This window comes from Dendronephthya gigantea, unplaced genomic scaffold, assembly GCF_004324835.1.
Source record: "Dendronephthya gigantea isolate DGI-Jeju-01 unplaced genomic scaffold, DenGig_1.0 000085F, whole genome shotgun sequence".
NCBI lineage: Eukaryota > Metazoa > Cnidaria > Anthozoa > Malacalcyonacea > Nephtheidae > Dendronephthya > Dendronephthya gigantea.
Window position 1 is genome coordinate 18,051 of NW_021163095.1, and position 26,012 is coordinate 44,062.

General features: G+C 37.9%; 1 protein-coding gene across 1 annotated transcript; it reads right to left on the minus strand.

Annotated features, from left to right (window-relative positions):
* Positions 1 to 1,800: 1,800 nt before the first annotated feature.
* LOC114533067 (ankyrin repeat and LEM domain-containing protein 2-like) lies at positions 1,801 to 24,102 on the minus strand. The gene is made up of 4 exons (XM_028554653.1): positions 23,547 to 24,102; positions 16,170 to 16,292; positions 14,798 to 14,870; positions 1,801 to 1,970 (listed from the first exon to the last, which is right to left on the minus strand). Exons 1-4 carry the CDS (start codon positions 23,730 to 23,732, stop codon positions 1,801 to 1,803), a joined length of 552 nt encoding a protein of 183 aa, XP_028410454.1. The 5' UTR covers positions 23,733 to 24,102.
* Between the last annotated feature and the right edge of the window lie 1,910 nt (positions 24,103 to 26,012).

Here is a 26,012-nt window from a genome sequence, read left to right on the forward strand (position 1 = left end):
TAGTCGCACTGCCGATGCGTTAGTATTTGGTGATTCTTCCACTTCCATCGATTCGTTGCTTGGTGTTTCCACTTGTGTTTGCTCGTCGTTCGATGGGCTTGTCGCCTCTTTAGCGACAACACCGGTGTTTATTTTGCTTGGTTGAGAAGTTATTGACCCAGGTTGCACTAGTATATTTCTCAATTCTTCTACTTACGTCGCTTATTCTCGAAAACTTTTCTTCTGTCTCTTCGATTTCCCGCTCGATATCATCGACTTCGCATAGCTCTAAAATTTGAGCATCGTTAAGTCGTGTTATTTTCTCGTTTGTCAACTTCGCTATTGTTCGTAATCGATCCTTGTTCGTTTCATCCCCTTAATTTAGCACTTCGCTCGCTTCTTTGGTGTATTTCGTAACAACTCCTCGACTTCTTGACCGAATAGCTCGTAACCTTTTCAGATCTTTGCCTGCTGGGTCGCTCATATTGTCGCGTAAAGTCGCGTAAACAACTTTTATAATCAATATTTTTTCGCTTTAATTATTCTTTCGTCAAAGCTAGCTGGTTCTGCACTGGCGCTAACTTTACTTGATCGCCATGATCGCCACATATCGTATCCTTTATTTTACAAAAGAACAAGTTCTGCACGTGCTTCTCTAAGTTCTGATTGGCTAACTGACTTGACGTCATCAGACTTTCGAATAATATTAACCCAACAATTTGCATCAATGTAAACATATACATAAACCCTTCGTTACACGTGACAATGAAGGGACTCATTAAGGCCAGTGTTTTTCCTCAAATCTGAAGTTGGCTTGAATAATGACGGCGTAGTAACCAGTCAGTTATCGTCCCAGTCTATAAATGTCCCAGTCTGTCCCTCACTATATTACGATGGTCATTGTTGTTGCTGCTGTTGTTCTTATTGTTATTGCACATATAAACATCAGGGGCCGGTTGTTCGAAAGGTGGATAAGTCGCTATCCAACGGATAACTCGCTATCCAACGGATAAGTTTTATCCAGCGTGTGATTTGCGTTGCACGAAGCTTGGATAACTTTATCCAGCGGATAAAAATTGCTATCTACCGGATAAATTTATCCAAGGTCCGGAGGTAGTTTAAATCCACTATCCAGTGGATAAATTCAAAGATACAAGGTAACACTGTAAACATTTATATAAAATAGGACAAAAATGCAATATTCCTGTTACTGTGTTTCAACAAACTAATACACATCATGATTGTATTCACTATTAAAAATGTTTTCGAAGTGCATTTTGTCGCAGCAGCGTTTCACGTTGCCTGCACATTCCGTTCCGAGCGGCGATTTTTTGGACATCCTCGCATTTATAACAGGCGGTAAATTTACTATACGCTTCTAATCAGTTTATAAACGCGAATATGCAAAGAAAGATTCAACCTATTCCAAGGAAACTTGCTAATATCTAAGTATTTTCATTCACGAACATTAAAATAGTGTTCCTAAATTTGCTATGGAACCAAAAGGCAAAGCGTTGCAAGGTCAAGGACAAGGAATAAAATTGCAATGTGTTTAATTAACAAAATCACTATGATGTGAAGTGCAAAGTTCGAGCAAATCACTTGTTCAAGTCTTTTTCATTCAGTAACTATACTCGAGAATTCGTAAATGCTTAGCAACAGCTGACGTTGTGGTACGGAGAATATATTTCCAGGCCGAAGCGTTCGCTCTTATGGGCTACCATAGTGCTGATACTGCACTTTAATGTAAAGGTTTCCAAGCAACAAATATAAAATTTGTGTACCAAAGACAATCAGCTGACTCACAGGACCATTCATACCTCATGTGGCGACATGGGCCCTGCGAACGCTCGAACTTTGTATGTTGGTTCCCCAGGACTTTTTACCCACGGCTTCTTCAAATTTCATATGACAACTCGGAGACCACGGAGCTCCAACTTTTGGAGGCGCGCAGTTGTCATCTGAACGTAGAATAGGCACGCAGACGCTTTCTGATAAACAAAATTAAATTGACTAAATTAATTAGATTGTTTGGCTACTATAAGACCTCTGGAACAAGATGTTTCTTCAACATCGGTTTTTCAAACACCATGTTAGGGAAAATTTTCCGTCTCAGTGACCAAAAGTCACATCTTCGGCGTTCATGAACAAACCGATAAACGATACTTATTTTAAATAATTCACAACCTCTGATTGGCTGATTGCTAAATCTTTGCTTTCGATAGTGCAATTAATCTTTAAAAATGTAAACGTCACTTTTTATCAAAGTTTGCGTGATATGTTTTCTCGCACAAAGATTGCACGTGCCTCTGCATATAACAAATACATGCACGTGGTGTTTCTATACATATTGATGATTTAATCTATAAAAATTAAATATGGTTAATAATGTAGATTGACTCTTCTTAATTTCCTAATTTCTTTTCTTTGCAAAACTGTTTAAGAAAAGTACGAAACTAGGGATCCAAGGATAGTGCAAAGTTTCAGCGCCCTCCATATACCTAGTCCCAGGCAACCAGATGTCTGTCGCAACATAAAGGATTTTGACTTTTGCCACTAAAAATCTAAAGAAGCAAGTTAAACACAACCCCAAATCAAACGTGATCAAACGGAGGTTTCATTGCTAATATTACAATTGCTCAATACAACACTACAAAGGATATGGCAAAATTTGTATGCTTCCTCATAGCAGGGTCGAAGTTTTCAATATATGATCTCGCTCGCAATTTTAACCGTGGTGTATGTATATTATAAAATGCGATTCTTCTAGTTCTAGTTATATATTTGTGAATCGATTGTAATAAGATTAAAATCAATATTCTTAGTTAAAATTTACCGGTGTATATTATATGCCAGGGGCCGTAAGTCGCTATCCAACGGATAACTCGCTATCCAACGGATAAGTTTTATCCAGCGTGTGATTTGCGTTGCACGAAGCTTGGATAACTTTATCCAGCGGATAAAAGTCGCTATCTACTGGATAAATTTATCCAAGGTCTGGAGGTAGTTTAAATCCACTATCCAGTAGAGAAATTCGAAGATACAAGATAACACTGTAAAGATTCACGATAAAATGACCTATCAGGACAAAATGCAATACTCTTGTCCTTTCCAGTAATTATTCGAAAATTCATAATGATTATGAATTCAATGTTATTTAAGGGGGTTAGAGACTGTTGTGAGTGTTTGTTCACAAATAAACGCATGCGCTGACCATACAATGAACGAAAAATCTCAATGTTTGAAAATGGTCGGCAAGCGCGTTTATTTGTGAACAAAACACCTACATGAAGTCTCTAACACTTTTATTATACAATCTGACTTCATTGACGGCTGCATTGAAGATCCAAGCTTCGTTGCAGGCTGTCGTTTTTTAATAAACCTTGATTTTCATAGTTTATTGCGAATAAATCACGATTTTCATGGGTTATTGCGAGTAAATTATGATTCCCTTGATCTGTCGCCAGGCAACAAGAAACGACGTGATTGATTTTGACCAATCGCGTGAGTAGATTTAGGCCAATGCACGAAGATTGTATATTAATTTTGATGGATTTTTCATGGGTTATTGCGATTTGCAAATAAACTATAATTCCCATCAATCCCATGAACTGTCACCAGGCAAATCACGTGATTGATTTTGACCAATCGCGTGAGTAGATTAAGGCCAGTGCACGAAGACTGTATATTAAAAATGCTTAGCAACAGTTGGCGTTGTGGTACGAAATTACAGGGAAATCAATCCTGTTTTCTCCTGGTAAATTTTAACTTATCTGGGGCCGGTTGTACGAAGGCTGGACAGCGCTATCCACTGGATAGTGATAGTAATTCTCACTTTAGGAATACTAAGATTTAATCAAAGTTACACCCAACAACTGGCGACTTGTGAAAAAATGAAATAATCACTATCCGGTGGATAGCGCTATCCGGCTTTCATACAACCGGCCCCTGTTGGATAGCTGTCTACTCCATTATCCATGCTTTGTGCAACGCGTTTTTCAATGGATAACTACCCACTGGATAGCAGATTTATCCGATGGATAGGACTTATCCCAACATATTAAATGGGTCACATTTTGACTTCTGCCAGTAAAAATATAAAGAACTAGGTTAAACATTACCCTTAATCAAACAGGAAATTAATCAAAGTACTTAAATTACTTAGTCGCGATATTTTCATCACTATTTAATTAAATACTATTCAGTTGTTCATGCCAAGCGGGCGCAATTTTCTCAGTTTACACTTTACGTCAAACAACTGTGAATACATGTATATGATGGCAACAATTTACCCGTCATTTTAAAATACTTGCATTGTAAATAATGTAAATAAACCGCCGTGGATATTATGTCTATATATATATATATATATATATAATAATATATATATATATATATATATAATAATATATATAATATATATATATATATATATATATATATATATATATATATATGATATATGATGTGGATGCTTCGACGCGTAAAACGATAGAATGTTTAGAAACTCTATTAGGATTACACAAATTACTGCTATACCAGTATTTTACATTGTGGTCCACGATACAAAGCAATATACTTATGATCAATACTGTATACCGCCAATATGATTTGAATATCAGGTATCAACATATACACGAACTGCTCGCTAACTCGAACTAAATCCAATTCCCCTTGAATTTGACAGTGTTTTTAAAAGTAATTTACTCCGCTTAACTCGAACTCACTTAACTCGAACTCCTCGCTAATTCGAACAAATTTTATTTTCCCTTGGTCAAATATATCCGGTTAACTCGAACTTTGGTTTCGAATCAAAGATCAGCAAACTTTAAAATGTGAGAAGAATTTACTGGAAACTATCGAAATAACAACAAGTTAATGAAAATGTACACTGGCGGTCAAAAAGAGCTGCTCAAATGTTGCTATTGTCGTATGTAACAGGAATCGTGACAATCTATCTTTTATTGTACACTATAGCGGTCAAAAAGAACTGTTTAGATGCAAATTCATAAAGAAGAAGCGAATATAGGAGAGAGCTTCATAGGCATTTTGGATAATTCTGATATTCCAAGAAATATTTCAGTAATGTAATGCAACCTGCTACACTTCCAAGATTGGCCTACACAATCAAAATACCTTAACCCTATTGAAAATCTGTGGGACAATGTCAAGGGGATAGTGCAAGGAAGGAATTAATTCATAAAGCATCCATGATTTATGGCTTGCTGTAAACACAGTCCATAGGATGAATTTCTTTTGACCGCTCACGATTACCACCTTAACAAAAAGTATGCCACGCCGGTGTAAGGCCGTCATCAATTGTAAGGCCAAAGGAGGGTCAACAAAATTAATATTTCAAATAGCTTAGCATGTAATCTAGTCTATATTTACTCGTATATATTGTTAGAGGGACGGTTACGTTCATTTGAGAACATTTAGACTTGTTTTGAGCAGTTCTTTTTGACCAGCAGTGTATAATTGATTTTAAATTTCAAGATTTTCTGTAGTGCCACGGTCGTTATTGATCTAGCTTTTTTGGTTCCTTTTGTATTCTTTCGATCTTTTTAATTTTAAAACTTCGTCCACTCTCGGCGACCATTCATATTGGTAGACCTGATATCCTTTGAAGAATGATTCGATTGAATTTATACCTTATTGTATTACTTATATAACCAGGGAGCAGCGTGGCAGCGTCTTCAAACAACTTAGCATCAAATAAGGTATAACAACTGCCTAAATTAGACAAAACACTTCGTCTAGTATGACTCTCCTGACGAAGGCCGAAAGGACGAAACGTCGAGAAGTGTTTTGTCTAATTTAGGCAGTTGTTATACCACATTTGATGCCAAGTTATTGTATTACTTATAATAAACGTAATCTGGCACCAACTCCGGTTAACTCGAACCCCCGGTAACTCGAACATTTTTTCCTTCACCTTGGAAGTTCGAGTTAGCGAGGGACTACTGTACATTCACATTCACGTAAGAGATCCATCTATGCATAACCTCTTGGTTCCGTAATTGTGCAAATTATATTTGTGTAAAATCGAATGCTCGTAATTCATAACATGTGTTTATAAATTACGTCCTCAAATAATTGAGTTTGATTTTTGCGCCCGAAATGTTTCAAGAAACACTAATCCCTCCTGCATAGTTTCTTTACATCGCGAATACTGATCAAGGGCAAGGCCGGACGGCACATGCGCAGTTGCGACGCATAAAAAAACGGGTGTTACGGGGAACAAATCGTTTAAAACAAAACCCACACCACGGAAAAGCAATGTTTCAAAATTTACAGTAACGGCCGAGACTCTTCAATATTTCTGTGAACTTAGCCAAACGGATAGAGAATTAATTAAGAGAATTAAGTTAAAAAATTACATTGATACAAATGAAAGCGATAACAAATTTATTTTATTAGAACGACGTTTCGATGTCATCTTTACATCATTTCAAGTTCAATTAGAGTTCGTTATTACTTAGTGTTCGTATTACGGTTCATGACGCTAGCATATAATTACGTTAGATCACGCATAAAGTTACGCACGAAAATGTGATAACAAGTACGATCGTACTATAGTGGACAGGAACTGCGTGACCGAGTTTCTGAACTGCATTGTATTTACAACAGTAGAGAGGACAATGTATTTCTAATCGTTTGCGTATTCTTATATATTGGCTGAATATTAATGATATATAGGCTGAATATTAATGATATGTATATATTATTTGCTGCACATATAGTCAAGAATTCCTTGTAACTTGCTTCAACGGTCAAAAGTAAAAATTCGAACTCCGTCAATCGATGCGGAATATTGCTTAGAATAATTGTGCCAAGTTTCATTCCGATCAAACAAGTAATGATAGAGCCTTAGGGTTTTTTAAAGAGCGTCGCCCCCTAACAAGAAGAAGAAGAAGAAGAAGAAGATTAGCAAAAATGAATTTTAAGGTGGCTCGATACAGTATATTTAGTTGCGCTCTTGCGCGTGGAAACATTAATAGCCTCGCGAGAAATTGGACGCGCGTGTGTAACCCGCTCGCGGGAAATTTAAATGCCAAGCAAAACAAACATGGCAGATTTAAAGATTTAAAAATTGGAGGTCACCGTGCTTCTTTTCCAACTGTCCGAGGCAATTGGTCATTTTGGAGTGAATTTTGTACACGTATGTTGCCATAGCAACGGACAATCTGTTACTAAAACTAAGACGATTCAAAAGTAGAGACACCAAAATATATAAAAACCCCAATATCTCTGGAATAAATCACAAAACCGTTGTTTGAACGTGTCAAAGTGATCAACAATGGAATTTTTGAAAACTGCATCGAGCCACCTTAAGCATAATATGAAATTACTAATTTTACTTTTACAAATATACAACAGTAAATACATATACAACAATTAAATAAGGTTATTCGTATGAGTCCAACTGCGTATTCAGACTGGGCTTGTGTTCATTGATGTAAAGCATTTCATATAAGAGACAATCATACTTCCCTTGCCATTTAAATACGCAAAACCGAAAAACAGCTCGTGATTCTCTCGACATCTTTGCCATGAGATTTCTTGACATGTGCTCCAATCACTAAATGCTTGTGCACATCAATTCGTTGATGCAGATGACGACTCGTGTATCCTATATAATCTGCGTCACACAGATCACATTTGAATTGGTAGACAACGTTTTGCTTGTTGACTAATGGCGGTTTTGCTTCAGAAAATACGAGATCATCCCGAATTTTTTTGCTTTTGTAGGCGGGTTCAATTTTCATGCCGATTAGATTCTTCACTATTTCTGCTGACTTCTGATCTTTAAATGACAGGGCAATACGCACGACATCCTCTGATGGTCTATGGCATTCGGGCTCTTGGTTTGCTGCTTTATAATGCTTGTCAATGAAGGTTGAAATTGTGGCGTCAACCAGGTGTGGAGGATATTTAAGCCGATCGAAGAGCGTCTTCAACCGTTCACATTCTTTGGTAAAGTGCTCCCTGGATGAAGGAAGACGAAAAGCTCGGTACAAAATGGTTGTGATAAGAGAACGTTTATACCTCTTATTAACATGGCTATGATAATGAAGCAAGAGGCCACTGTTAGTTGGCTTAATGTAAACCTTGCTTTCAAGTCGGCCATCCTTCCTCATCACTTCCATTCCGAGAAAGGGTAATTCACCTTCGACCTCGACTTCCATGGTGCAACTTAATGATGGATGACAGCTGTTTAGGTTTGACAGGAATGATGTAGCTGAATCAAGGTTACCCTGTTTGGTTAACGTGTCATCATCAACATACCGGTTGTAATAGGAAGGTAGCTTGTTTCACTTGAAAACATTCATGACGCTAGCATATAATACGTTTATTAGTACTAGGAAATTTACAATAGTCAAACATGCATTAAAACTAAGTATAACAGTTCTACATACTGTTAACAAAAACAACTTAATTAGACTCCTTAAAGTTCGAGTTCCATTCCGACAAAGTGATGTCTTTAAGTGATGTGATGGACGCAGTCCTCCATCTTCGACTGCCACGAACACCACACAAGCTCTAAGCAAAGTAAAGGGGATCTTTCGACGTAACTAGCTACCATAGATGAATACTGATTCTTCTTGTCAGCAAGCTTTGCACCCAGGAAGGAGAGAAAATATTGAGTCTCTCTTCCACATCCGCCAAAGGCGCTAAAGACAACTGGTGTGAAGGAGCCATGCTCGACTTCTACAATCCGCTGGTTGTAATGTCGCTTCTTTTCCCGTTCTTTGGCTTTGAACGAGCTGCTCAATGTCTGGCGTCGATGTGTTGAAGCGTATGGGTTAAACACCCTTACATCGAAAAATGCCTTTTCACATCTCTGCCAGAAACCTCTCGCAGCAATGTCCACTCTGGCGTCACCGGCTGAGTTAGCACTGGATGGAAAAACCTCGCCAGTCAAAGGAGCAAGAGCAGGTTCAATTGAAGCATCGTAAGTAACGTCATTGATAGCAGCAGCATGTAGATCACGGATCTCATCATGTCTTCGATGGATAAAGCCTCCTTTCAGGCACGACAGGGCATGATCGACCGTGAACGATTTTCCACAGGCGCAGAAAGATGGAAGGCGTTTCAAAGGCCATCGATAATGCATGTAGAAATCACGCTTGGTCAAGATGTAGCCCTCATCAGCACGTGGCAGAGCTGTTAGCCAAGCTGAGGATCCTTTCAACTGGGCGAGGTCATTTGCTCGAATCTGCTCTTCACACATGCACGATCATAAGTTCTGTAGCAGCAACGAGTTGCTAGCTTGACGTTGTTTTGCAATCTCACGACGAAGATCGTGGATAGAATCTCCATGTTCTGTTGATGGTGTACCATTCTGGTGGATGATTCTACTTGAGATAACATGACAGATGGTTGTGGAGTTTAAATGTTCTTCATCACAGATGTTATTAAAGATTGGAATACCAAGACCTCCCATACGAGCTGGAAGCGAAACTAATTGTCGCTCATGGATGGACAAGCTACGGTTATCGAGGAGCGCAGGAAGGAGCTTCAGGTTGATAGTGTCGTCAACAAGCTGCATCGCGGTCTTGATACCTGGAACGGCACGAATGTGGTAAGTAAATCTGTGCCGAAAACCTGAGACAAACGCCGTGTATGCTGCTTGGGGTTGGAATTTGGCAATTTCACTAAAACGTGAAGCTGCTGGCACCATTTACTAACTAAAGAACTAATATACTTATCTTTTCCGTCATCCGATCCAAGACATCCTCCAAGGTACTAATGCCCTTCACTTGAAATTCGTACATTAGTTCGAGCGAAGATCTGAATAGCAGTCTGCTCCAGGTGTGGCTTCACAATCAACCAGGATTTATCAGCTCGCGGGTAGTAACCAAGACTGCGACCATGCACGGCAATCTCCTCCCACCAGTCACGCAGTTGCATTAGCTTATCTGACCACTAAGGTCATCCGCGTACGCAACATGCCTTACATCACTAGCTTCATCAGATTTAATCATGAGCAGGAGTGGAGTAATGGCAACGGCATAACTAACGGATCACCTTGCGTGGTACATTCCGCTGATGCAATTTCTTTACCACCTTGCACGAACAATCTTGAAGCTGTTACATAACAGTTGAACGTATAAACAGCCATTGTGGGACAAATGTACTGAATGTTATGTAACATTATCTTGCAGTTGATGGAATTGAACGCATTGGTGGCGTCCACCAGTAAACAGCATCTGTTTCTTCTTCTTTAGAAATCTTCGACATGGCGTGAACAGCAGCCTCGCAGCCAGATTGTTGTCCTGCACATAGTCTCTTTTTTCTTTTTTTTTATTAACTTAACAATCATATGATTGATGGTAAGGACAACAGAACGTTAGTTCCTATTTAAGTCCCACCAAAAATTACATTGACATTATTACATAATTACTATAGTTATTACGACATTAACATACATATACATATAAAGATACAAACAAAGTTATATAGGAAATGCATTTACGAACAACAGTTTGACCCTAAAGAACGACACTTGCTACACAGTGTTTTCCAAGTTCTAGCGCGGTCTACATCGAAGGTATTGATCAGTTTGTTCGAATAATATGTATATAGTTTAGATTTCAATATGGAGACTGTAGAGGATGATTTGATCTCTGAGGGCAAATTATTCCATAACAAGACGCCAATTCTGGCGGTTACTGCGTCGCGCCAATCGTTGCATGCAACTGTGCCCCATTTCCTGTCAATATTCATTCCTTTAGAAAAATGTTTCTTTCTTAGGTTTTCTAGTAAATAGAGCACTTCGTACAGAATATACGGGTAAAACTGCATTATTGGTGCTAGGCATATGTAGCTAACGATATACGTGAATAAGGCTGAGTTTGGAATCATGTACTCTGGGAATCAGTTTGTACTGAAATTCAATAGGATCGGTCTGGCCGTTTCCACCCTTGAGGGGAAAGTGCGGTTTGATTGAAAAATGGCATAGAATGGCATACAAGGCTTTCATAGCATACAAGGCTTTCATGGCATACAAGGCTTTCATGATTCATGTGATCGTTGTCTGTAAACCCGTTTTAGTGTAGGTTTACCATCATCAGTGTGTGCTAGTGTATGCAGAGTGAGCATATCAAACAAGACAAGTCGAGAATCCAGCATTATGATTACCTGTATGTATTTTCTCGAACGACAGACGTCTAGATTTCCTGCGCTATCGGCCATGCACAGCGACTCGTGTACGTGTTATTTTATATGACGTGTATCGTGCATGCAGTTTCCTGCTTTTGGTTCGCACGACCCGAGTTCGAATCCCGGCGACAACAAACTTTTTCAATTTTTTGTTTCAGTAAAATATTTCTTTTGTGGGGGTTACTAGGCTTAGATTACTATTTGAAGTGTGTTTAGCACAAAAATATTTCGATACGAAATCAAACGAGTTGAAAATACGACTATCTTTAGTTGGCCTGCGCGGCCAGGTAGACCGGGTCGAAAACGTAAAAAACACAAAAAAAAAAAAACAAAACACCGACGGCAATTTAAGACTGCGTTCGCGCAGTGCGCGACGCAGTAAAAATACAATTCTGTTAAAGTACGAGTTTCTGAATAGAGAAGTTTTACACAGATTTGGACGAAGAAGATTACCGGAGCTCGAGCGAGTGGAATGATGGAGAGGCTGTGCAATGAGCTGGTTGATATCAACTTCGAATAACCCGGATTTGCATTTGTAGAAAAAGACGATATCTTTCATTTCATGCCAATAGGAAAGAGGGATTAGATTAAGCTTTTTCAATCGATCAACGTAGGAGGATTCATATTTCATAGTCCTGGAGAATAAACTTGGACGCTCTACGTTGGATACCTTCGAGTCTGTGCAGATCAGCACACGATCCTTGAGGTGCCCAGATTTCACAACCAAACGACAAATGAGAACGAACCAGTGACAAGTACAATAGACGGCGAGTATGAATGTCAGTAAGGTGGAAGCAATTCTTTCTTAGAAATCCAAGCATTTCATTGGCTTTACTGACAATTTGACAATGTACCTGAGACACCTGCTGTTCAAGTTTCAAAAGAAGATGTTGATGCGAAACTGAATCAAAGGCTTTCGAGAAGTCTAAATAAACAATGTCCGCTTCATTTCCTGAGTCTAGGGCTTTACCGATGTCATGAAAACACCAAGAAGTTGAGTGGTACAAGAGCGTCCTTTGCGAAAACCATGTTGCAATTTTTCAGCGACGATTTGACATAGTTAGACACGTGAATGTGTACAACTTGCTCAAAGAGTTTAGACAATAGGGACAGCAAGGAAATAGGTTGGTAATTGCTGACATCATTGCTGTACGTCTCATGCGCTATCCATGATTTGTGGCTTGATGTAGATCCGTCGTAGAACATCTCCAATCCCAATCGGTCTGACGCCAGGGTTCTTGTCCAGAGGTATTAAGCGACACGCTAAGAAGGCTTCTAAGCTGGTGGTCTGATCTGCTCCAATAACGACCTCCTGGGTTGGGACCTCCCTAGGCCTTTGCCAGCATCTCCATAGTTGCGAGACACCAAAATATGCCGCCATCTAAGTGCATCAAGACCTGAAGGACCAGCAGCACCTTGAGTCATCAATGCTGCTTTTGCTATGGCTGCCTCGTCAATGTTGGCGATTAACGATGGATCGACATACGGAATTTTACCATCAATCATGATGGAATGATCCTCAGGTTGTGCAGGTGGATGTTTCTGCAAGAGGTCCTTGTACACAGCGTTATTAAGAGGAAGAACTCCACCAGATGATTGTTCATCCAACAAACGTAGAGCTGCGTTCACTTTGCCACGAAACATGAGACTAGCGAAGGTCTTGGAAAGCTGTTCATTCGAAACCTTTCTAGTAGCCAGTCGTGTCGACTGGATGGTTCTACATTCCCGAAGTAACCCATCAAAGTTCCCTTGTTGCCACAAAGCCATGCGCCGAGACAGACAAGTCACATGGTCTTTCGATCTCGATTTGAAACTCGGTTTTTGCAAGAGAAGAGCAGGCATGATCATAGTAAGAAATATCATGCAAGATCTCCGAGTAACTGTTCCAAGCGATAATCAGTCTCTCCAGTTCCCTGACGTATAACTATCCAGCAGCTCTACTAGGCAACATAAACAGATTTTTGCGCCAAAAAACCAACTCTTCATAGGCTGCGTTAACAACTTGCTTCAGATCGTCTTTAGTGAGGCTGCCGCAAACACATGGTGATCCGCTATTTTGAAACTAGGCATACCTGATGTTTCTGCATCTTGTTGACGCTCTCCAACTGTTGCGTGTTTTTTTCTGCAAGAATTTAAATGTAGCGACCGTCCTCGTTCCGAATCAAATTGTCTCAGGCACAAATTACATTGGAAAACGCGTTCACCGTCTTTGTTTTCTTGCGACATAGATTCTAATTAGCGCGTGCCGACTCGTAGTCAACAATTGAAAGTCGAATCACGTTGCACGCGGTTAACGGAAAAACGAGCACTGATGTACTAGTAACAGCCAAACCCCAACAAATACCAAAATAAATTGAGCAGATATTCCAAATTGATAAACAGGATGTCTAGTTATTTATCACAAACGGATGTATTGTTCAAAAGTAATTCACCAATCGCTGTCCACTTGCTACAGATCCTATGATCTTAGTCGATGATTAGCGGCTAACTCTTCGAGAATGTCACAATTATTTACACGAAAACACTCATACAAATAACAAAAAAAACTTCCACAATGTTATCGAAAACCTTACTTGTAATAATATGTGATAATGTTTCCAAATCTGATACAAAAAGTGAAATAAATTTTAAAAAAATTGCGGAGCACTATTTTTAGCGTCTTTACACCATAGCGATCGCTGACCCCCAAAAGCGAAGTACGCAGCATATAATTACGTAAAATCACGTATAAAGTTACGCACGAAAATGTGATAAAAATGAATTTTAAGCATAATATGAAATTACAAATTTTACTTTTACAAATATACAACAGTAAATACATATACAACAATTAAATAAGGTTAATTCATAAAATAATAAGGTTAATAAGGTTAATTCATTCATTTGTAATTTCATATTATGCTTAAAATTCATTTTCATCACATTTTCGTGCGTAACTTTATACGTGATCTAACGTAATTATATGCTAGCGTCATGAACCGTACTACGAACACTAAGTAATAACGAACTCTAATTGAACTTGAAAATGATGTAAAGATGACATCGAAACGTCGTTCTAATAAAATAAATTTGTTATCGCTTTCAATTGTATCAAAGTGTATTACGAAAGCTTTCCTTATTAAAAAATTACTATATGCATAAATCAACCTACCCCCGGAAAGTTTACACACTGACTGCATGACTTACTGACTCGTTTGAATTTTCGCCACTCATCACAACACTGCAAATTATAATATAGCTTTAGGCTCGTTCATCTTTTCACTAAAAAGATGAACGAACCTTAAAAAAAAGTAAAGCTACAAAGCTCTGTTACAAAAGTAATACTTTCGAAATAATATATACTGTACTACGTGTGGCATTTGTGCGCAGTTTTTGAGTGGTAAAACATTAATACAAAAGTGCTAAATTTTCTGGCCCATATTTTACTATCTCGCAAACAAACAACTATCTTGTAAACCACACACTACTATCTCGTCAACAAAACCTACAGTTTCGTACATTATAAATGCCTCTACCTTACAACAGCCGCTGTTAGTGTTGGATTTCGTTCTTTATGCGAAATAAAAATTTAGTCTATATATGTATTTTTACAAAAATCCAGGTGAACAATGTGTCCAAAAAATGAAAATCTGGTACCCACAGCCTTTCTTACCTTGTTTGTCAAACATGCTTTGAATTCTTGATCGTAGGTCTTCATCACAATTCGGCACTCGGGCACATATGACCTAAACAACAACTTTACCATTACAATAGGTCTATACTAAAAGTTTTATTAAACAAATAAGCAGTGTATTGTGCAGTTGATGAACAGTGGATCGAACAACGGATTGTTCATGATGAGATGTCAATTCTCATCAGCCCACGATGAACAGGACATACAGAGGTGTCACGAAGGGATTCGAGAGTCTCAAATTAAACTAAACACCCTAAATTTCGGAAGTTGACATCGTCTGAAAAGATCTATATAGGGACCAAAAACCTTTTGCATGGCGAGGACCAGGATTAAGCTTCTAGCTACGGCCTAACCTCGCAAGCCAGGATTTTCTACCTGTTTCGTCTATGTTTGTTCAACCCAGGGACACGGTACGAGGTTGATGTTTGCTTTGACGGAACCAAAGGTAGTTTAATTCAGTTGTTTCCTAATAAACCTGGTATGTCAAAGTATACAGATGGTTTCTCCTGTAAGCCGCATTGAGTAACTATAAAGTAGGCCTAACAACATAGAAGTATTTTTATAATCAGGATAGACAGTCGAAGTCAGATGTAAAACAGTGTATATCACTAGTGTATTGTTGTTATAATAAAAGTAAAGTATTGATGTAAAACCGTGATTAGCACTGATGTGCGCAACAATATTGCAAGAACCTGTTGCAAGAGCAGCATGCAATCTCGACACGATGAAAACCCATAATTTCCATGTAATGATCAGCTTATAGCTATGTACGCTATCTTTGCAATAGAAAATTCCCGAATTCGCTTGAGTGCACACAAAACAATAGCAAGACAAGGAAACCAGGTTGGCAATGTAATATTTTGTTAGTGAGATTGTTTTCATGGCGTGTCTATATTACGTGGACCTTCTTACAATCACAGGTGAAAACGTAAGTCATTTAGGGAAAGAGAATACAAATACGAAGTATGACGCAGAAGCTCATTTGTGGTAAAATTACTGCGAAATTAACGGACAGATGTGTAATCTAACTTTTATCCTGTCTGCGCGTGGACCTTAACGCCGACACACACGATCCGGCAACGCGACGCGATTGTTGCAAATTTTTCAGTTTTCAAAATCAACTGTGTTTCATCTTACGATTACTGAATGATAGCACAGTTTCACCAGTCATATGCGTAGTTCTCAAAATTCCCTTCCAGAATTGAATTTATTTGCTTGTATTAAAAAATTGATAATTTGCGTCGCGTTGGCGAATCGCATCCAGTGTGTGTGGGGGGGGGCTTTACAACAGAAACGAACGGACGCGAGAAAAACGTAAATAAATAATACAGATAAAAGTGCATATAACTACCTCTTCTGCTGTTCTTCTATCTTTGTTTAATACAGATCGTTCAACACCCGAGCAAGACAACAAATATTTAACGACATCCGCTTTTCCAAATTTACAAGCAAAATGCAACGGTGTTTCACAACTCTATAAACAAAGTTGAAATGCTTTAAACTCTAACAACTAGTTAAGCAAGGCCGTCGCTGGTATTTTTGCACAAGTGAATATAACAAATCCTACATTCTGGTCAAATTTGTATAATACCGTTATATTCACCTTCAGGGATGTAACAAATTTCAAAATGGCGGCTAGCCGTTTTGTGGACGTTTCTTACAAAGAGATAAGCGAACAATAGACCTTTGAGGTGCTTACGTCATGTCGGTCTCGAACAATGAATCGCAATGCAATCTGGGAAACAAGTGGGACAAAATTGTATAGATAGAAAACTGTGTGACGTAAGCACTTCAGAAGGCTATTGTCAAATGCAGTTCTTATATATATAGTTGCAAACTATATATCCAAATTTTGTAATATTTGATTGATTTTATTTTATTGCTCTATTTAATTTTGATATCGAGCACTCTTTCTTCTTGGATACTTTTTTAATTATATATATATATATATATATATATATTATATATATATATAATATATTATATATATATATATATATAATATGGTTTTCGTATATCGAAGAGTGCTCAATACTGTAAAGTAGAGCTATATTATAATCGCAGTAAAGAGAGAAAACTAAGGTTGCATAATTACTACAGCGCTGTTTCGAAGGAGCAAGGTCCCTCTCATCAGGTGTATATAAGAATTTATTATTAACAAGCACGTCTTAAATACATCAGACTGTAATTTACATGATAGATAGAATCTATAAGTTCTTTAGAAGATATTTGCTAGCGTGACGGCATGTGCTTGTAAGTTCGTTCCTTTTATTAAGTGAGTATAAGTTTGTTTTGCAAATGATGTAGTATTTCTGAGGCATACGTTGCAACGCTTCGTGGCGCTTGAATACGGGGCGGCTCGTGCGATGATCTTCCAGCTTAGATAGAATTCTTTATTATTCTTACAAGAATAGTACTCAAAACACACGTTTGAGTTTACAGCGTTTTCTAAGATTAAATATATTACAGGATAAGATTTACTGTTATTTACATAATTTTAACTATTAATTACTATAAAACTATTATTTTAATTTTACTATATTAATTACTTTGAATGGTACTCCGTCATCCTTCAGGGACCAGATAAACTAGCTAAGCTCGGTTGCGTTCTGTTTGTTCTTGTGCCTAAATGACGCTGTATGATTTCTGTATCTGGATTTGAATTCATCACCAGTGAGACCAATATAGGTTTGTTTCTCATTACTGCTCTCAACGGTTGCTTGATAGATTATGTTCCTTGTTTCCCCGTTTAAAGGGCAGTTAGCTCTGTATCTGCAGTTACAGGTTTTTTGCTCTTCTGGTGTAGAGTTGTTTTTTCGCATGACTAACTTGTTCTGGGCGCTGATCTTTTTCTCCAGGCTTGGCATACAGGAGTAACTGATTTTGAGTGTGTTGCGGTTGAACATTTTTCTTAGTGAGATGTTTCTCTCCAAAGGCTGAGTTCACGATGTTTAGGAACTTTTTTCCTATATCTGTGGCTACATGCTTGCTGTAAGATGGGTTGAACCATGTAACGTTTCTGCGTCGCTCTCTTTTTTTCTTGTTAGTCTCTCTTTATCTGTGTAGAAGTGTAGTTGGTAATTGTACCCGTTATCATTGAGTGCGTTTTGATAAGTTGGCGCTGCTTGGTCGAACGACGCTTTGTCTGACGATATTTCGTTCAGCCGTCTGTTAATGCTGAGGGGTATGTTCTTAATGATTATCGGCGGGTGGTTACTCTCGCTGTGGACGTACAGAGGCGTGTTGTTAGGCTTTGTGTACGGGCTGTAGGAGCGGTTGCGCAGATCTAGCGTCACGTCAAGAAAGTTACGGTTTTCTTATTCGCCTCGATAGTTGTCTTTAGGTTGTTGCTGCTGAAAACACTACAGATCTTTTTCTTAATGGTTTCTATTTTCCGGGGGGTCTCACAGAATGCACCCAGCTTATCGTTTCTGTATAGACCTATTTTTCGTCTGATTTTGTCAGGGAGCTGGCATAACAAGTATGTCCCAACAAGTTCGCAAGTCGATCTCTGCGCCATCGAAGGAGCCCTTGGTCACATCGAACAGATTTGATGATTGCTTTTTTGCCCATGCAGACTTGTCCTCGAAGAGCAGTGATTGTTTGGCCTCCATGATGATATATTAGATCTATATTGGTGTGGGTGGCAGCAAAATCCAAAACTTTATTAAGCACCCACACCCATATACAGGGTGTCCCAAAAAAAACGAAGACTATTGAAATCACTCATTGTTAAAATTTGAATGCCGTGTTCACGAATTCCAGCCCGTGGGGATTTAATGCAACTTATAAAATGCTAAATGCTTTGTGTTGCTAGAGAAAGGGGACATGTCGAAGGTCATGGTTTTTGAGATGCACATTTAAATATTGTTATCCATATATTTGTAAATTGTAAATATTGTTAATAAATATCATTTTTGCGAACAAGCAAATTTGACTGCATCATATGCATGCATAAAAATGCTTATGCATGGCAACCCCGATTTATACACTTGTGGGCCCAACAGAGTGCTTAGGCATTCAAACTCTAAAAATGGCATTGTTATGGGTGATTTCAATAGTTTTCGTTTTTTTTGGGACACCCTGTAGATCTAACGGACAATGAGAGCAACAATGAGAAACAAACCTAAATTGGTCTCACTAGTGATGAATTCAAATCCAGATACAGAAATCATACAGCGTCATTTAGGCACAAGAACAAACAGAACGCAACCGAGCTTAGCTAGTTTATCTGGTCCCTGAAGGATGACGGAGTACCATTCAAAGTAAGCTGGGAGATCATCGCACGAGCCGCTCCGTATTCAAGCGCCACGAAGCGTTGCAAACGTATGCCTCTTAGGGCTTGCTTACATGAGCCCGGTTATCCGAGATTCAACGAAGCGTGAGAGGACTTTGAGGTATTGAAATAAGTCTTTATGACACCAAACAAGGACATGCTATTGTTTTGGTGATTATACGACTGCCAGGATCATGTTATCTGCTCATTTCAATACCTCAAAATCATCTCACGCTTTGTTGAATCTCGGGTAACCGGGCTCATGTAAACAGCCCCTTAGAGAAACACTACATCATTTGCAAAACAAACTTATGCTCACTTAACAAAAGGAACGAACTTACAAGCACATGCCGTCACGCTAGCAAATATCTTCTAAAGAACTTATAGATTCTATCTTAGTTTTCTGTCTTTACTGCAATTATATATATATATATATATACATATATATATATATATATATAATCTTGGATTTGTGCGTAGTAAACCAGAGAGCTCAATACAAGTAAATAGTAGAGCAAAAACACAAACAAATCAACAAAATATAATCATAAAATTGTATTTCATCGCTACACTGTGTTTCACGTACTAGTTTTAGTACGATCCTCAGGCGATGACTATTTACAACCTTGTACGCCTCAATTGAAAGGCAAACTCCGTAACCTGAAAACTATGTTAACAACGACGAAACCAAGCTTAAAGGTATCGAAAAATATGTAAAACCAAGGCGAAAAACGGCATATAACTCGGCGAAGAGCTTTGTACTGCAAAAATACAAATATTGTTTTTTACATAGAGATTATAAATAACACTAGAGGGGTCATCGAGGAGAAATTGGGGAGCGCGTTAATGCGGGGCAAATTCAAGTCCTGGATGTTCACTCATTCACGATGTCCAAAGCCAAAATAAGTCGTTTTTAACGAGTTTTTTCGGTTTCTAAATGGTTTTCTGCCTAAAATATAATTTCAGGATGTCTAAATTAGTAAAACCAGTTTCAAAAAACACTGTTTTTTTTTAAAAAACCGGCAAAGCGACCTAAATAACGAATATAATCATAGGCGGCCCAGAACTGATCTCACTGACCTCGCGCAACGCTTATGTTGTCTGAACAGTCTTATATTATGACAAGGTTGGCAACTCTCACGCCAAATAAGCTAAAAACGCACGACGGTTGACTTAAACACCTTCACAAAACCGCAAATATTTCATTAAAATATGGCGAATAAGAAAAAAAAAGTACAACACATTAAACTTGAATAATTTTACTACATTTATACTATATTTTTAGCATTCAAATGTATTCCTATGCATGTATAAAACGTGAATGTTTTTTGGGTTTCTGTCAAATATATTTCAAAACGTATGCTGGGGACACCTTGCCTATACCTTCGTCATATTTTTAAATTGAGAATAGAAAGCTGATTGGCTCTTTTTAAACGACAACCAATCAGCTTTCTATTCTCAATTTAAAAATATGACGAAGGTATAGGCAAGGTGTCCCCAGCATAGGTTTTGAAATATATTTGACAGAAACCCAAAAAACATTCACGTTTTATACATGCATAGGAATACATTTGAATGCTAAAAATATAGTATAAATGTAGTAAAATTATTCAAGTTTAATGTGTTGTACTTTTTTTTTCTTATTCGCCATATTTTTACGAAATATTTGCGGTTTTGTGAAGGTGTTTAAGTCAACCGTCGTGCGTTTTTAGCTTATTTGAGAGTTGCCTACCTTGTCATAATATAAGACTGTTCAGACAACATGAGCGTAGCGCGAGGTCAGTGAGATCAGTTCTGGGCCGCCTATGATATAATTTTTTTAAAATTGTTGCTAACGTGGTTGCTAAGGAGGCATTGATCTAGCCAATCAGCGCTTGGCTTAGCATCCGGGACTTGAATTTGCCCCCCATTATCGCGCTCCCTTTTTTGACTGATGTTTCTGATACCAATGCCTCCTCTAGTGTTATTTATATTCTCTATGGTTTTTTACACAATAAGCCTCTTTCCATATTTTGCGAAGGCGCGGTTACTAAGTTTCTCCTGTACTTTTTTCGTAAGTGTGATTCGTCATGATTTGAGGTAGTCACGCCCCTGCCAATGTCTAAAATCAGCCCACTTTTAGTATTGGCAGGGGGGTGACTGCCTCAAAAAAATGCACTTGCTAAGTGACGAATCATGACGAATCACACTTACGAAAAAATAGTATAGAGTTCTACTTCTGTTAGGTATTCTGTGTCATTACGCTACAAATTAAGTTATACAATTGGATACTAGGCCCTATTTAAACATGCAACGAACATGACTCATATGAGGCATCTATCAGGTTGCTGTGTGGGAGTCAAAAACTAACGCTAAATAGAAAGCAATAAAGATAATTTCAAAGATTCAACTGTTTTTACACAATAAGCAAATACAGAGTTAGATGAGATTGTTGTAACCCCTGCAGCCCTATTTTGTAGTTTTTGCAGTTCATCGCTCAACGATGGCATCCTAGACAGAATGGGAAAAAATTTGGTGCACCAAATGGAATATGGGTGTGGGTGCTCGATGCACCTTATAGCTGTATTATATACATATATGCTCCTTCGAAACAGCGCTGCAGTAATTATGCAACCTTAGTTTTCTGTCTTTATATATATTATATATATATATATATATATATATATTATATATATATATATATTATATATATATATATATATATATTATATAATATATTATATATATATATATACCCGTGTTGGCCATGTAGCTCAGTTGGCAGAGCATCGGACTAGTAACCGAAGGCCGCGGGTTCAAATCTTGCCGTGGTCAAGTAGAATTTTCTGCTTGCCATTGCAGGCTGCTACTCGGTGTCATATCCTATTAAAATCCTTCCCTTTCCCGAGCACCATCCTCATGCAAATATATATATATATAACACAGGATGAGAAACACGAGTTACTTCATCGAATTTTTTTACTACAGAGCTGTTTCGTATGACAAGCGTTAAGCTTGCCACACTCATCAGGTAAATAATATGGAGGTAAATAATAGTGTGGCAAGCTTAACGCTTGTCATACGAAACAGCTCTGTAGTAAATAAAATTCGATGAAGTAACTCGTGTTTCTCATCCTGTGTTATATCGCTCTGCGCAAGCATTGAGCACTCTGTCCGGACGATTTTGTATGCGTCATTAATTATGCAACCTTAGTTTTCTGTCTTTACTTCTACTTTATATATATAATATATATAATATATATATATATATATTATATATATATATATAAGCCTAAGCCCTATATATATAATATACAAGCCTAAAATGCATGGTCGACTTCCTTCCTATTGCTAGGCTTCAAACCTGGTTGGGTTTCAAATTGATAGGGCAATACCTCTTCTACTTGTTTTTTGTGATTATTTTTCATTTAAGTAATTGAAAAGCGCGAAATCCCTCACAAGAATTATGACATCGCGATTTGCAGGTATAAAAAATATTTCTTGTTTTGATCTCCCCTGCGTCTGACATCATCCAATTATCAAAAGATAATTTTTTTGAAAATCGGCCCAAGATGGCGGACGAATTAAATATTAATCATGAAATGACTCGAGAACAAAACATTTTGGGTAAAAAATAATCACATATTCATATACAGGAGGTCGAATATAACTGATAGCAAGAATAAAAAAATTTATCGCCAATACCCTTAAAAGGAGATAACACATGGGATTATCTGGTTTGTGGTGTGCCGTATGCGCTACCTGGGCGGAAAAAACTAATTTTAATAAGTCTGTTCTAGTGTAAGTGTTTTTTCAACACCGGAAATAAACTCCATATTATATCCATGTATGATTATTTATGTACAGGTTAGGGGAAAGGCACTATAGCTGTACCACTTTCTTTAAAAAAGTTTAGCAGATTTTAACAAGACATGCATCAATGCTGTATAATTGTTCAACAAATGCCTGACTGAGAGCAATGTCTTCAGAAATGTTATTACTAGAATTTTGAAAATAAATTAACTAATGTACTAAACAGAATTAGTTGTATGCATAACAGACATTAAAGATGTTTATATGGTCACTAATCAATGAAAATGCACCTAAAATTCATGCAAATGCAATGTAACTTCTTCTAAAACAGATAAAAGCATATTTTTATATGTGCATTATTTGGCCTTCCTATAATAACTCAATAATTTACTTAATTTGTACCGAATTTGATGGTTGACTATCTTGGATGAAAATCCAATCCATGTAATTTATCTCACACCCTTATATTGCTCTGAATCAGTTTTGACTGGCCAAGAAATAAAACACTTCATAAAAATAAACAGATGGGTGCAATTTGTTGGCAAATGATATTTATACTTTAGATCACTTTGCAATTAACACTCTGGGTACCAGATTTATCTTTAAAATCTATGTCTATGTAAAATCCTAAAAATCTATGTATTAGTTAAATTTACTTACTCCTCTGTCTGGTGTGTTTAGATACAAATCCAAAGTAAATGCTTTCCTTCTGTTATTTAGTTTTTGCCAACCATCTATTCCTTTTTCTTTGTTTGGATAGATTAGTTTCCAGAATTCATCATCATTAAGGGTTTCAATAATTAACTCGCAAATATCCTTCTGACCAGTTTTTGCAGCAACATGCATGCTATTGTAATGACACCCTTCTTGAATGATGACAGGGGTATCAGCAGTGCTAATTAGATACTTTGGATTGCTATAGATTATTTTCGCAAGGTTATCATAATCACAGTTTTCAATAAGTTTGCGAAAACGGGTGATTTCTCCCCGTTTAGGTCCTTTGTACTCAGAAGTAGGTTCAGTCCATCCTGGTGACAATTCCTGAGAGAGGAGCCGAAATGATGCGTTTAGTTTACCAGATGCAAAAGCTTCTGCCTCCTCTCTTGTATCAAAAGCTTTAAGCCGAGCACCACTGTTCAATTTAAGACAATTAAGTGCTTCAGTCTTGTCTGTGAATACTGAACCACAACCACCAGTAGGTTCCACGCCATCTTTCTCTTTTTATCAACTGCATATAGGCAAACCCCGTAGAATGTACTTACTTCTTGACAAGTTGCGCCTACGTTTTCTTTCGCGCAAGAACTATTAATACAAAGCGGGGGCTTATTCTCATCAAAAACAGTGTTAGCTATTTCACTAACTTCCTGGTTTAACGGATTTTTTACATCTGGTTTACAAGTAGTAGATGGTCTGGTAACTTGCGTATAGTCATAGAGGCCCATGGCTCTAGCAAGTTTCGTTTCAAATAATTTCCTTGTTGTTCTCGTTATAGGGCCATCGGGAAGATTAAAAGAGCGCAGCTTTGTTCGAAGTTGGTCTTCTGTTAGCAAAGCTATTCCAGATGCCATGTTAAATTGAAATCATTTATTTATCAAGGCAATGACTTGAAAGCGAAATTCATTTCACTGTAATGCAAAATGATACAAACCCGTTGTAAAAATCTCATACAAACATGCCGCCATCTTTAATCTTTTGTGCTTCCACTTTAAAATCATGAACTTCCAGAATCCCCCAACACAGATTACAGGTTTACATGTAAACTAGAAATAAATTGTATGCAAAGTCCCCTCGCCTATATATATATATATATATATATATATATATATATATATATATATATATATATTATATTATATAATTTTATTATTATTATATTTATTTATTTATTATATTATTATTTATTTTAAGCTTCAAATCATTAAATCAAAAAGTAAAACATCATTTGAGAAGAAAAAAAAATATATATATATTACGTTTCGGGGCACAGCCCCTTCGTCAGAAACTATATAAGATCCTCTCCATGTCATTAAATACCATAGCCCTAACATTATACAATTACTTAATGGTTTCCGTGTTTGGATGGCCTGATTTGGACACGCGGGAATGTTGCATTACCGCTGGCTGGAGATGGACAAAAGTGATGCCCTTAAATTAAACAAGGGAAATTTCGATAAATCCTTAACGCTTTCACCAGAAGCAATACATGATGTGAACTGGTGGTATACATCCATTTTAAACGCCTATAACCCTATAAGTCACGGTGAGCCACAGGTTTGTATCACAACCGATGCATCCCTCACTGGATGGGGTTGCTCACTTAACGACGTGAGTGCGGGGGGAAATTGGACCCCCACAGAAGCGGCGCATCATATAAATTATTTCGAGCTCCTTGCAGTCTTTTTTGCCCTGAAATCCTTCGCCTCACAAATCTCAGGGAAACATGTCAAACTGCTTATTGATAACACTACGGCTGTCGCTTGCGTAAACCACATGGGCACCTGTCATTACCGCCTACATCATAGACTTGCTTGCGACATATGGAATTGGTGTATCGACAAGAAAGTGTGGCTGACCGCTGCACATATTCCGGGCATAGAAAATGTCACTGCGGATCGAGAATCTCGCGTAAGCCGCAGGGAAACCGAGTGGCAATTAAACAGTGAGATCTACTCAACTGCCATTCGCCAAATAGGTGCCACACCAAATATAGATTTGTTTAAACCTGGCAAACACTGGGGACGCCAGGAGTTTCTGGCTTATCCCAGCGACCCAAACCTGTGCATTGTAAAATGCTTAAACCACTACTTGCGGTTGACTGAACCTATTCGAGGGGATTCACCACAACTTCTGTTAAGCTACCAAAAGCCTCACCAACCTGTTTCCCGTGATACTATTGCACGGTGGCTAAAGAGCGTTATACAGAAGGCAGGCATCAATACTGACATTTATGGTGCTCATAGCACTCGGGCTGCTTCAACCTCTGCAGCACAAGCAATGAACATACCCATTCAAACAATCATCAATGCGGCTGCGTGGACAAATGAACAAACATTTCAAAAATTTTATTGTAAACCTATCACGCCAAGCAACTTTGGAGCAGATCTTGTCAGGGCTTTTAGTGAGACT